The sequence below is a fragment of the Rhipicephalus sanguineus genome, chromosome 3 (genome assembly GCF_013339695.2).
Source record: "Rhipicephalus sanguineus isolate Rsan-2018 chromosome 3, BIME_Rsan_1.4, whole genome shotgun sequence".
Taxonomy (NCBI): domain Eukaryota; kingdom Metazoa; phylum Arthropoda; class Arachnida; order Ixodida; family Ixodidae; genus Rhipicephalus; species Rhipicephalus sanguineus.
This window is the reverse complement of record NC_051178.1, coordinates 151,952,808-151,967,133: the sequence shown is the minus strand read 5'-3', so window position 1 is coordinate 151,967,133 and position 14,326 is coordinate 151,952,808. Positions and strand designations below refer to the sequence as shown.

The 14,326-nt window shown below is 45.5% G+C and overlaps 1 protein-coding gene across 1 annotated transcript; it reads right to left on the bottom strand.

The window, feature by feature from the left end:
- Nucleotides 1-1,911: 1,911 nt before the first annotated feature.
- LOC119385977 (steroid 17-alpha-hydroxylase/17,20 lyase-like) lies at nt 1,912-14,044 on the bottom strand. Its single transcript, XM_049413518.1, has 9 exons — nt 13,883-14,044; nt 12,014-12,193; nt 9,379-9,476; nt 8,382-8,533; nt 7,311-7,519; nt 6,642-6,767; nt 4,503-4,607; nt 3,118-3,249; nt 1,912-2,300 (listed from the first exon to the last, which is right to left on the bottom strand). The coding sequence occupies exons 1-9, from the start codon at nt 14,037-14,039 to the stop codon at nt 1,927-1,929; spliced, it is 1,533 nt and encodes a 510-aa protein (XP_049269475.1). The 5' UTR covers nt 14,040-14,044; the 3' UTR covers nt 1,912-1,926.
- Between the last annotated feature and the right edge of the window lie 282 nt (nt 14,045-14,326).

Genomic DNA, 14,326 nt, shown 5'->3' with positions numbered 1-14,326 from the left:
ATATCGTGGTTTTGGGACATTAAACCCAAGATATTATCACGCTAAGCAGTTTGTGGACAAATTAAATCTCCCTACTGGGACGCACTTGCATCCGCACACGTTTGACGCCTGTAGCACCACTTTAGGTGTTTTTTTTTTCAGGGACCTTAGCTTTAATCTCGTAAAAAGCACTATTACAAAAGGGTCGCTTTTACAGCTCCCAACACGGTACTAGCACCTCTTTTTACTGCGAAAGGAGATCAGATCTCCTGTCAGGAGATCACAACAAAAGCCTTTTTTGGCGTCGTAGTTGTCCGCCGCCGCCGGTGTCGGTAATCGCTATCGCGTGAAATAAGAAAAAGTTAAAATGAGTAAATGAGAAAAAAGAAATATCCAGGATTGGATGGGATTTGAACCCGGGCACCCGAGTATTCTACCACGGAGCCATGGCGTTGTTTTTTTATTTATTACCGGTTTCTTAACACGGCACAAGCATCAGCAGCAGACACTTAATACAATAATTGGCACGACTGCAGCAGTCGACACACCTATGAGTAGTTACATTCCTAAAATTCCTTTAGGTAACCAATGGGGCTGGATCCTGGAACCCTGTGCGTGACATTCGAGTATTATACAACAGAGCCACGCCGGTGCTTAAACCCTTTCGCAAAAGGACCCCACACATGCGTCATGTCGGGTAAGAAATTGCGCTAACGTATGTAATACAGCTTTGTAAACTAGTAAAATTACAACCAGGAGTCACACAGTACGAATTGTGTAACGAGTGGGTCGTTTAATGATTCCAGCCCATTACACAGGCTCAGCCATAATTCTTCATCGTCATCAGCCACAGCATCAACAAAGTCCACATAATGCCTTGCGTAGCGGCTACCACACTTCTCCGAAGAATGACGAATAATGGCATAGTGGGTGCTTCCCTATAAATTTCACAAAAATTATGATTTATGGCGTAGTGGGTACCCTGCAAGTGTACTTGTATTAGTTGCCCCAACAGAGTTTACAGCGGGCTTCCCAGCTTTCGCTGTGACCGTGCTGCGTGTTCCGCGCAGGCCTGGAGATTTAAGTGCGGAGCACTTTAAGGGGCCGGGCTGTCGTCGTAGCTTGGCGTCAACGCTGGCAAAGCATGGCCATCTGACCGCGCGCTGGCGCCAAAAAGAAGTCTTCTTCCTCTTGTTCTTCGAGCGCCTTGATGATGATATTAACGCAGGCAAAACTACATGTAAGGCTCATGCGACACAAGCTTTGTACGAGCTTCATACGTAAATGAAAAGAAAGAAAGAAAGAAAGAAAGAAAGAAGAAAGAAGAAAGAAGAAAGAAAGAAAGAAAGAAAGAAAGAAAGAAAGAAAGAAAGAAAGAAAGAAAGAAAGACGCCAACAGGCGTAATCTCCGCAGCTCAATCTTCCCCGGACTGACGGGGCGCGGTAATGGGCGTTTAGCCACTGCCTCCTGCAGGAGAAGTTGCTGTGAAAGTTTCATCAGACATTAAATTTTCGTTGTTGGTCGTGCCGCTGTTGTCACTGCTTATATCCCCTGTTACATCCACGACCCAGTGTACGAGCGAGATAGTGTTTGTTTGCTGCTTGTACGAGGGGAATCAATAATCTCGACCAGTCCACGTTTTCTCCTTATACGTTACTGTGTATAGTTTCAAAACTTCCGCGTACATTTCTGCGTAAGTTAAAACGAGGAAGCAAGCGAGAAACAGAGAGAGGAAGAAATGAAAAAAAAAACAAAATAGAAAAAAATACAAAGAGGAAAAAGAAAACGCAGAAAATCTGGAAAAGAGAACAAGAAAGAAATAGAGGACGAAAGAAAGAGAAAATTGAAGAGAGACAAAGAAGGCTGCCCAGCTCCGCATTTCCTTCAGGCTTGGCACCCCTAGTGCAAAGCCGCATTAACTTTTTTTTCATTGAGCGGCTGCGGTTCTAGTAACAGGTTTCACGTAGCCAGCTTCTTCTGGTGAATACAATATTTTGCCGAGCAGGGTGCAAAAACAAGCTCGAACCATTCCCGTTAAAGCGTACATCGGAGGCCACGCTAGGGGCACTGACTGTGAGCCTCTGCATGAGTCGTACGAGAATGTAAAACATGTCCATCTGAGCCAGCTTCTCTCCTGGGCAGCTGCGGGCTCCCTGGCCGAAGGTGATCAGAGGACCGACGTCCGTACACACTTTCCCAGTCACGGGATTGAAGAACCGCTCGGGACGGAACTCCTCGGGATTTTCCCAGTTCTTCGGGTCATGATGCACCGCGTGGATGTTGTACAACATGCCCGTGTCCTTGGGTATGTTCCACTTGCCTGCAAAATCGGGCATATTTGTTTTAAGTGCGCGACTATCCCTGTTAGGCTATCTACTGTCCATTTGTGACGTGACTCGAGATGCACACATATCACTAAAGCTGCCTAAGCCTTGTTAAACATGTCTTAAAGTAATTAAAGCGCATTTCGTCACACCCGCTCACACGCACCCACCGACAGACGCAATCATTCAAGGCGCTCACAAGTGCCCGTGAATGGTTGCTGTGAGACAACGCCTGTGACCGTTTTGAACGGCTCAGTGTGGACTAGTTGCGTGTATGTCGGGTCTGACAGAATGCGCTCTAATTACGTTACCAATATGAGTTATACCTAGTCCAACAGCAACTCTATAGTTCTGCACCCCAAGGTGGTGCCGGGCTGAATGGTGAAGTCTACGGCATGTGGCGTGTCCTAGTTTTTTTTTTTCTGCCGCCAAACGGCAGCAGCAAACACTTCGTACACAACAGTGGCTTGTGTATATAGGTATAGCTAGAAGAACAATACTAGCGTTGGCAAATGTGAGCTGCAACAAGTCTTTTTTTTAACAAAATAGAGTTCTTGCTCTGAAATGGTTATTTTGTGCAGGTGGGAGCCAATCATAATAGCAGACATAATATTAGCGATGGCAGCCCCTAATGTCACATGGCACTTAAGATCATACAACGCCGTGTTTGTGAATCTGGCTCCAGAAGCTTTTTGAGCACGATACCTCTGTCTTGAAATAAATAGTTGTGGTCCGCGTGAAAGTTAAGCGTTGACAAAAAATGTCTTTTTTTAGTTGTCTTTAGACTAGCTGTCTAATTAAGCTAGCACTCACCGACTCGAGTGTCCGTCGTTGTGTTATGAGGTATTCCAAGAGGCGCCGCGGGGTGCATCCTCAGCGTCTCTAGCAGGCAAGCCACGGTGAAAGGAAGCTTCTCACGGTCTTCGTACACGGGTGGCATGCTCCCTTAGCGTAGAAAAGAAATGAAAGGGGTTGTGGATGAAGAAACAAATCGTGCATTCTTTTTTTTTTTATTTCGAAAGCTGGCCATTAGGCATAGCAATTAGGGGTGTCAAAAATGCACATGCAAATTTGCTTCGTGTGTAAAGTCTAATAATGATCGATGTAAGGTCCACGGAACCAGCGGTAGAGGTCGGGTGGTTTTACCAGGCCTGAGGCCCGTTGCACGGAGGTGGCGCAGACGGCTTAGTTGTAGGCTTGTGCAAGTCCACAACAAGTGTGTGACAGTCAACTCGCGGACTGGGGCGTCACAAAATAGGCACGATGTACCATATGCCTGGGCAGCGGTAATGTTGCGCCCAAAGTGTGGTCACAGATGGAGTAAGCGCGACCCCGACACGAAGCCTCCGCAACGTAACCCCCTCTCGGCTGGTTAAATCAATGGTGCACTCAAACGGGTAAAATTACTACGAGAACACTGTGAGCAGAGGCAGCCAGCTTCGATGGTGGCACCTTGGTACATAAAGGAGCAGCTTGGGTAGCTCGGTGTGTCGTTTAAGCGGAAGAAAATAAGATTAGGATTTACAAACAAGTATGCCGAGGCATCTGCGCTCCTACGGTTACGCAAACGGGACTTACACACACAGCGAGAAGTCACGTATATAGCCTATTACACATTGAAAAACGTCGTTACGCAAGCGAATGCCATCATGTCATTACGAAGTGTCACAATTTCAATCAATCAATCAATCAATCAATCAATCAATCAATCAATCAATCAATCAATCAATCAATCAATCAATCAATCAATCAATCAATCAATCAATCAATCAATCAATCAATCAATCAATCAATCAATCAATCAATCAATCAATCAATCAATCAATCAATCAATCACTAAGTGGGCTTGTTATGAAGATACAAGGCTATTGCGATGTCACTGGGGTACATCAAGGACACTCTTAATGTAACAACTGCAAGTAGTGTGGAAACTGTCATTGCCTCCGTGGTCTCTGTGTAATCGAGCAATAGTGACGAAATGCAAATAGCACGACGAAAGCGCGATTGAAGGCACACGACGTAGCAGAAGACGCTTTTTCGATAGGAGGTTTTGGTTGTGTCCTAGGCGTTGATGGACGCCGTCAGGTGCGACTTCCAGGAACTGAGGCCTGCTGGCCGGAACTATGGTGTAACTAAGAACTAAGGTGGGGTTACTGGGACAAAAAAAGAAGAAAGATGTGGTTGGAGACTTTTCTTACCGATGTTGTCTTCTATTTCTTTTTGGATCCTAGTTTGAACGCTTGGTTCTTTTGCCATGCGTAGCAGAAGCCACTGAATTGTGCCTGTCGATGTGTCGGATCCAGCTAGGAAATAACATGGGTTCACATATTGCAGCCAGTGTATTCACTGGCGGGTACACATATCAGAACGCCGGTTAACTGAAGTAGAAACAAATGATAAATAACTTGCAAATGATTTAAAACATGTTATCTGGCAATTCTAACAAGCAAACGTGAGATGAGATGCTTACAGCTGGAGCTACAACAATAGGGAAAGTATTCGAGAATACGACGCTGTGTTGTATTGTTTTGCACTGCTGAAGCTGTTCTTAACTTAGCAGCGGCTGGTTGCAGCAGCCGTTCGGCTTCCGCACAGTTACGTGATGATTAGATTGAGAGCTTTCAAGAAGGAACGTGGTATCGTCACAAGCAGCACTGTCGGAGCTTTGTTCCCATTAAGTGTCGCCGACAAAGCGTAGTCTGAAAAATGCTTGTATGTGTATAGTAGCTAGATCTCCTTCTCATTATCTCCTCATTAAAAAAAAAAAAAAAAACGCCAGGCCTGCGCTGAAAGCGCAGCACAGTCCCAGCGAAAGCTGGGACTGTGCTGCGCCATAAATCACAACTTTCTTGTGAAGTTGGGCAGCAACCACCACGACATTATTCGTTATTCTGCCGAGAAGCGAGGTAAGGCATTATGTGCATTTTGTTGATGCGGCAGTTGATGACGATGAAGAATCATGGCTGAACCCTTTGTAATGGGTTGGAAGCTTTAAACGACCAACTAGGTATACGTAATTCATACTGTGTGACGCACGGTCGTTATTTAACTGTCCCACCACGCTTTATAACATACGTTAACTGGAGAACCGGAGAGCGAGAGAGAGAGGGAATTAACTTTATTGAGAGCCTGAGGAAATGGATCATGAGAGCGTTATGGGCTTCCTTGGCAACCAATAGAAGTGCACTTGCGAGGAACCCCACTACGCTATAAATCATCATAATTTTTGTGAATTAGGGAAGCAGCCACTGTGCAATTTTTCGTCATTCTGCGGAGAACCGTGGTACCCGCTAAACACATGTAAGGCATTATGTGCATTTTGTTGATGCTGTGGCTGATGACGATGAAGAATTATCGCAGAGGCCTTTGTAATGGGTTGGAAGCATGCAACAACCCAACTCGTTGCGTAATTCGCATTGTGTGACGCCTGGTTGTTATTTTACTCTGCTACCACACTACATTACATATGTTAATGTGGTTCCTTCCCGACATGAAGCCTGTATAGGGTCTTTTTGCAACGCAGTTTCAAGCACCGGCATGGCTCAGAGGTAGAACACTGAGCTCCCACGCAGAGGGCCCAGGCTCGAACCTTGTTCCATCCTGAAAATTTTTTCTTATTTCCTTTCTTTTTTCTTATTTCGCGTGATAGCGGTTACGGACACTGGCGGCGGCGGCGGCGGACAACTACGGCGCCAAAAACGGCCGTTGAAATGATATCATAACAGCTTTCTCTGTAAAATCAAGGCAGCTTCGCACTAAGGGCGCCAAGCCTGAAGGAAGTGCAGAGCTGGCCGCCTTCCTTGTTTCTCTTCGATTTCTTCATTCTTTCCTCCTCTTTTTCTTTCTTTTCCTCTTTTTCCGTTTTTTTTCTCTGTTTATTTCCAGTTATTTCTTCCTCTCTCTTTATCTATTTCTTTCTCTTTCGTGCGCTTTCTATTTTTCTTCCTATTTTTTACCTTTCTCTCTCTCTTTCTATTTCTCGCTTGCTTCGTCTTTTTTTTTAATTTTTATACGGAATTTTGCCTGCGTTACGCCAAGCGACGACTGCATACGACAGCACACGAGAGCCCGGGCCCCTGAAGTGCTCCGCACTTAAAATAGTGTGCCTCGATGCTCTTCCTCCCCCAATGCAGGTGGAGCATCGAGACACCCTAGCCTCCAAACAGCAGTTCAGTAGACCTATACGCCTGGGCTTAACGTCTTATCGCATTTCGCCGATAGGACAGACAGACTTGAAAGACGTATCGCGAGAGTAGTGAGTGAGTACGATGTAACGAGACTCGTAAACACTATCGTAAAGAATGCGTGGAGTAAGGAGCAGCTGTCGCTTTACCTACCATTGAAGAGGTTCATTGTAACGAGAATCATGTTGGCTTTGGTCAGGTACTGCGCATCAGTTTTATCCTCCTTGATGGCTTCGTCTCGGGCGGCCAGCATGGCGTGCGTGAAGTTCTCCGTCTTACCTGTTCAAGGGCAACACGACGCTGTTTTTGATGCGACTGCGTAAGCCAAGATATCGTGCAGCGGCAGTTTTCGCAGCTAACATCATTGAGGACCAACGTACTTGCGAGTATGGGATTGTATCACTAGTGAGAAAAAAGAGGTAAAAGCCGATCAGAAAAGCAAGTACGGTAGAACTGTACGTGTTTTATTATTTATCTTGGCTGAGTGACGCCACGAGAAAAGGTAAAGTGATACTTTCGTAAACGTTCCGTCATTGCCATTTACATTGATGATAAAGCTTTCCAGCTCTGCGTGAGAAATGCCTTACTTCATGAAATAGAAATATACGTTTACGTCGGTACAGCCTGGTTTGTTACGTCTTGTAACATCAACGCTGTTTTTTTTTTTCGTGGCTTTCGCTGCAATAAACGCGCCATAGTGGAATGTGAAACCCCCTTCAGACTATTTCAGCAAATACTATGAGCGAGGAGCCAGCTGGACCTTGCAGACGGTGTGTTCCTAGACGGTACCACATGTGTATACTACTAGAGAAAAGCGTATACCTGAAACGTAGGACGCCTCGGCTTTCGAGAACAGCCCGTGAAGGATCTCCGAGAGATCTCGAAACACAGCTGCCATCCTTTTTTGTTTCTCGAGATACAGAACGGCCAGGAAGGGAGCGATGTCGCTTGGCAGGCCATTGGGTGAGATTTCGTAGAACCGGCGGTTGATGTTTTCCAGGCGTTCGATATCGTCTTTTTGCTCATGCAGCCTGCACAAGGAAGCATGACGTTAGAGTTATTTTCGTTAACGCCGCAAGAATCGTCGGCTCCAATATGCAGGAGAAGGCAAGGAGGAACGTCACTTGATTCAATGTGGGAGCAACTCTTTTGCAGTCAGAGTATAGCTCGCCTCTTTGCACATTGGCTTCGCAGTTTTTTTTCTTAGCTTCTATCTCCAGCACTATATTCGTAATTGTTCGTCACTTCAAGAAGATCTGTGAAAGCAAGTTCTATATTAACGGTGTTTTAGATGTTCCAGAGCAATGCGAGAGTTTACAGTGGGGCTTGGCGAGAAGCAATTTAATTCGTGAAGGGGACTAGTTACAGAGTGGGGATCAAACCAAACCAGTTAAGCAACGTTCTGGTTATGGCACTATAACATTTGCATCACTACATTCTACAGAGACCAGTTGCAGATTCATTGTGCATTTGTTTGTTGAAAACGTCCTAAATGCACTTTTCGTCTGGATTTTGTGACCATTGCACTGAAGTTGTCTGTACAAGGGAAGAAATTTATTCGCATTTGGCGACACATTGTTTGAAGCGAACCAAATCTATTTATTTATGTTCACTCTGCAATTCGACTATCACGTCATGTGAAAATAGTCCCGGGCTGGCAAAACTGTGGCAATTACCACAGAGTCACATTGCTAAAGCTTCGCTACACCGAACACTGCGTATGTCAAGTATGTTCGTAATGCGCGGCTAGGGCTGCACAAAGTCATCTGAAGGGTTGCTCCTCGCGCTGGTGGTCACCAAGCTCTGTCAGAACTGCAGAGCAATTTATGTTTCCTTGCTTTCGATTGAATTTGCAAGCAAATACAGTTTTAACGACAAAAATATATTACATACCTTGTGCCGTATATGGATACCCCTATGACCTTGCAGAGGATAGAGAAGATAGGTTTCCTCAAGTCCATGACCTGTGGTCCCTCTTTCAAGGAATTCGCAAAAGCGTCAACGATATCGGTGCAGAGCTTTTCCAAGGACTCGCTGGCAGCGTACTTTCTGCGATTCAATAATGTTCACCTTATCAGCACGTTTCTACAATTGTCGGAAAAGACTTCACGAAAAAAGAAATCTGTCTTTTATAAGAAAGAACTGAAGGGCAAGAAGCTACATACGACGGGAGGTCTATACATCACATTCGGCACTATAAGTCAGTGATGTGCAAACAGAGATTCTTGACACGACTAGAACAAAAATAAAACCGTGCGAGAAGCGAGTGGAATCGAATATGGAATCTTTTCTGAATAGTTTTCTTATATTGAACAGCCTTAATTTTCATTTATTATAAGACCGCGTTCAGATACTAGTATGAGATTTTGAAATGGGACATCAGGCAGACTTTTCCTGTGCACAGAACTATAAAGAGAATGCGAATGATCGTTGCATTGCTCTGATTGTAGCCTGCTGCTCTAAATAAACTTGCAGGGTTTATGTTTATACTGTCCCTGCGGAATTAAGACTCGTGGTACTTTACTACGGTGGATATATTTTTGTGTCCATATATTCGTAATTTTTGTATTCATAAATTATCGAAAATATTCTTATTTTCGAATGGCGCCTGTACGATTCGAACATAAAATCGCATAGGGCCCTATTCGATTCGATATTCAAAATTTGGAAATCTTCGCATACTGATAGCCTACATACTCCCAGTTACATTCTTTCGCGTTCGTGACTAATGCCGAAGAACAATCATTGTGGCATCTTCCTACCAACAATGCTTCCGGTGCTTTGTGCATTTACAAAGAGAAGTAGAACTTTGAAAACTTTTAAACAAGGTATTCATAGGTAAACCGAACGCACTCGAGGCATAGACTAAATCGAAGAGAAGCAGTTATACTTGCCTCACAGCTGACAATGCCACTTTCCGAAGAGCCTTAAAACGGGGGTTGTAATCCTCGAATAGTATATCGTGGTTGCCTTGGTTTTGTATGGCCCCTGGAATCGGCATAATGGGCAATGAAAATGATGTGAAAAGTCGTCCACTTAACAGCCCACTCGCGCTTCATAATTGGTGCGAGTGCCCCCCCACCTCCTCTTTCAAGGGATGAAATGTACAATAAAGCGAGTTCGAAACTTCACGCCCTTAGACTATGTTTTGTTTTTATTTCAATAGCAATTACATGTACATTCTAGGCCGGATTTTCTCCGTCGATGTTGCCGTCGCCGTCATATTCCGCATAAACACCAAATAGATAACATCACCCCGCGCATCGCGTTTCTACGCGCGTGGAAAAGTGCGCGAGCGCTGGGGGAGAACGCAGACCAAGCAGAGATGAAACGATCCGGCCATCTCCGTCACACGAAGAGCGCATGCGATAACGTCGCCCCGCATGAGAGGCCTGCCGTCGATGGCTCCTCAAGCATAAAGGAAACGCCCCGCCCTTCTTTCGTCGTGCGAAGGAGCATGAAAAGGCGCCAATGGGGGGAGGGGTGGGGCACGTTGCTTGAGCGGTAACTGCGAACTTTGATCATAAGGGTGCGGTCACGAGCGTTGCCTCAACAGACATCAGTAGGCGGCTCGTATACCCTTGCACCTGTTGTGCTCTCCCCGCTTACTTCGTGTCGAGACGACAGACAGCACGAAAACCGCTTCGCACCCTAGAGCGCACGTACTCCTTCACACCAGTGTTTTGTAGAGTTATGCAAGATCGGGTCCAAAAGAGTTTGCTGCTTGCCTTACTTGGTACCACATCCCAATTTGTTGTTATCGCATTCATTGTTTTTTAGGCAACGCTTTTCGGTTTGGAAGATCTGGTCCAAGAACGCCTTGTTTCCCGTTATTATAAATTCGACTGCTCTGGAAACACAAGATTTGATCGGCTATCCTAAACATTGAAGTAACAAACAGTAGCAAAGTTACCCGATTCAATTTTTTTCTGTTCCTTGATTCACTCCGCCAATGTCTTTTTACTTCTTGCTCTCGAACTACAACTAAGCCAGCCCATGGCGAAGAACGCTGGCACGTTTAAACGATCCTTCAACTTGTAGCCCAGAGAAGACCAACGTTGTGAATGATACTGAAAAAACACTAAAGTAAAATAAAACGAAAGGAGCCCCAGACCTAGCGATGTAGCAGACTGGCTTGTGTTTTCTTGTGTTTTCAAGCTTTTACTGACTGCTCATTCAGTAATAATGCGTAGAAGAGGACCTGCTATAGCCGAAATAAACGATTTCTCGCAGGCACGTTTCAGAACGTTGAATATAAACACAAAATAAACTTGACCAATTTCAAATTTACAGGAGTATGATTTTCGAATGGGCAGCGCAAAAAAGGGCAACGAACACGTACAACGAACCTTTTGGTTTCGGTCGCAGAAGGCTTGCAAAAAAAAAGAAAACAAGTGCTGCCGCAAGCAGGAACCACCGGCGTACGGTAGTGATACCTTATGTGCACACCATTTCGCACAATCTGCGAATGATAGGTCGGAAAGCCGGTGTCGACGGAAAGCCGAATGTCGAGTACGATTGTCGGGCCTGTGCAAAAAGATGAATGGCGCTAAGACGCATACGCAATCGTGTGAAATCAAGCACCGCAGCCCCTACGTCGCATGCACAGAAGAGGTGATCTACAAGATCCCTTTGGGCCGCGGCGGCTGTATTTTTCGATGGAGGCGAAAATGTTTGAGGCCCGTGTACTTAGATTTAGGTGCACGTTAAAGAACTCCAGGTGGTCGAAATTTCCGGAGACCTCCACTACGGCGTCTCTCATAATCATATCGTGGTTTTGGGACGTTAAACCCCAGATATTATTATTAAGATCCCTCTGACCTGTAACAAGGTTTACATTGGTCAGACGGGCAGGTGCATAAACACACGGCTAACGGAACACAACCGCCACATTGCAGCAAAAGATTCGGGGCATTTGGCCTTCCATTGTAGGGATTGTGGCTGTGCTCCCACTCTAGCAGGTACGGAGATTGTGCGCAAGGAACGCAAGGAAACCAGAGAAGTAATCGAGGCCATAGAAATTGACAAATGGAAAGATAAGTGTATCAGTTGCCCCTCGGTCGCGTTCTCTGAAAAAGCGCGCCGATACCTTGGTTTGTAACCACATACTGTGTGGCAAATTTTTTTTATCAGAACCACGTGTTTTTTTGTTTTTTGTTTTTTTGTTCTTTTTGTTGTTTTTTGTTTTTTCTGTTGTTTTTTTTTGTTGTGCCTTTATTTGTGTGGTTTCCTCGGGTTTTTTCGGTCCTCATCGTATCCACTGCTCTCACAGCACATGTGCGTGTTCACATACATCAGCCGGGTCTTTCGACAATAAATCACCAGTTGCAGTACAGCGTTTGTGTTTGCGTCTTTTTTGTGTACGTGTTCGTTGCCCTTATGTGCGCTGCCTATTCGAACATCATGGCTCACCAACTAGCCCATCAGTACATTTTAAGCGATTACAGGAGTAGGCTGCAAAGGATAAACTGATGCGTGACCTCACACCAAATGTGTTACAGCGTTTGCCTAGCTTGCATGCTCACCTGTTCTAGTTGGAAAGCGGCCGGCGAAATCATGCCGTCTCTCCACCAATGCTTCCCGAATAACAGCGTAGCTGTTCAGCATCACCATCGGCCTGTGGGCCATCCACAAAGTGAAGACGTCGCCGTATGTCTTTGACCATTCGGTTGACCTTGCGTGCAAGTCGGTCACGTTGCGTAAAGCTGCAGACAGTAGTGGGCAGGATTGTTAGGGGGCAAAAGTATGGTGCAAGCACTAAGCCAAGTCCTGAATCATTACATGGTTATAAAGGTCAAAGTTATGCTTTCGGTTCTCGTAAAGCTCAGCGACACATCGGTTTTTCCTAAGTTATATATTTTGCCTAAAGCAAACAAAAATTGTGGGCAGTTTGCGCTAAGTCGCCCAAAGGCTGACACAACGAAGCACGGACCCGTCGCCGCTCGTACTCCCCGTCGACCGACACGTCTAGCTTCGAGATGCGCGGCTTCCACCTCGGGAGTACGCAGCTAGCCTATATGCGCTATAGAGCGGAGGTTACGCGGTGGGCGTGGTTTAGCTATTGCGCATGCCTGGCTTGGCCAGATGGCGCGGTATCTGGTCACTAGACGACGCGATGCTTGCTTCCTCTTTCTTTCTATCTTTTTTCTCTCTTTATACTTCTTTCTCTTTCACTGATGCTCTCTCTGTCTTTGTTTTTCTTTCTGCATTTCTTTCTCTCTTTCTCATTCTTTATGTGCTACGCTTTACTCTCTTCCGTCCTCCTTTCCCTCCCCCTTACCATCACATCGCTTTCTACCTTTTTCTCTCTTCGTTCCCTTTTTTCTCTCTCTCTCTATTTTCTCGTTCTCTTTCTTTCTATATCTTCATTTCTTTCTCTTTCTCTCTGTAGTCGTTCTGTAGCCTTCTTTTTTCTCTTTCTTCCCTTTCTATCTATCCCTCTATTTCTCTTTCTTTCTCTCTACTCGTTCTCTCCTCCTCCTGCCCCTCAGTTTCCTTTCCCGTCCCCTTGCTATACTATACTATACAAGGCTATGCTATTATCTACGACACACGGCAAACCTCGAGCTTCACAGCTCTGCTGTAAAAGGCTCCAAGAACGCTTTGCAATGCCCACTCATAAGTTGTAAAGAAAACAATGATCGGAAACGCAATCTTTAATGGAATGGTTTGAAACAATGGACCAACGCTCCGACAAGGGTGCGTCGCTCCTTCAAAACTTCTAATCAGCGGGAAGAAGTTACACACGCGAATTCAGCGATAACACCAGGATAAGAGCGGACAAGGCCACTCTTTGGAACAAGACTAAAACTGCTATAAGGTGGCGACAAAAGTACATAGTTTCGCGCAGAAATTGCTCATGTTACTTCTAGGAAATTCTAATCGAAAGACAGATTGGGGCATTGGGCATTTAAAACGCTGTTGCGTTTTAGTAAACGTGCTCTGTAGAAAAAGGTTTGCCTCGACCTCATACCGGCATCTTGCATTTCAAGAAGCCCCCGCCACGGTGGTCTAGTGGTTATGGCACTCGACTGCTGACCCGAAGGTCGCGGGATCGAATCCCGGACGCGGCGGCTGCATTTTCGATGGAGACAAAAATGTTTGAGGCCCGTGTACTTAGATTTAGGTGCACGTTAAAGAACCCCAGGTGGTAGAAATTTCCGGAGCCCTCCACTACGGCGTCTCTCATAATCATATCGTGGTTTTGGGACGTTAAACCCCAGATATTATTATGCATTTCAAGAAGGCTTGCCTTCGTCGTTTTTTTAAAGCTTGAAGTAGGATGCAACGATGCTTGCATAATAGTTTCGCTTTCATCTGCTTTTGTGATGTCGGACACACTAATGCACAATAGAACAACTCAAGTTGCTACACTGCTGAGCAAAGTCACTCACCCAGCAGGTTACCCACGAGTGGAAGTGGGAAAGGTCCCTTCGGGTACTTGGATACACGGTAGTAGAAGCGACCCAACAGGTAAGTCACCGCAAAGACCAGCACGGTTGTGATCCATCGCCAATCCAAAAGGGAGGAGAAGCACCCGAGAGCGGGCATGTCTGCGTTTCGAAATTTTCAAAAGCCAAATCCTGCACCTGTTTCAATCAAACTGAGCCAGATCCATTAAAGAAGCGCTACGTGAACAGTCGTAACCAAAACAATCAACATGGCCGCTTCCAATCTGTTCCATTTGTGTCCTCGTTGTTTTGCTATCGTGCTTTCGTTGCACAGTTAGTTTTTCCAGGGCGAGTTGGCACTTACTGAAGGACGTGATGCTGTAGGGCAGAACTCGTATAGAAACAATAAGAGGCCAGCTTTCCTACTTCTTGCTGGCTCTTAGTCTT

Bases quoted from the DNA above. Each gene is read 5' to 3' on its own strand.
- LOC119385977 (XM_049413518.1), bottom strand. From the start codon at position 14,039: ATGCCCGCTCTCGGGTGCTTCTCCTCCCTTTTGGATTGGCGATGGATC. The intron at 6,768-7,310 runs GTATACGCTTTT...GCCCTTGAACAG, and splicing joins CGAGGCGTCCTACGTTTCAG to GTAAGACGGAGAACTTCACG. The intron at 2,301-3,117 runs GTGAGTGCTAGC...CCGATTTTGCAG, and splicing joins AACGACGGACACTCGAGTCG to GCAAGTGGAACATACCCAAG.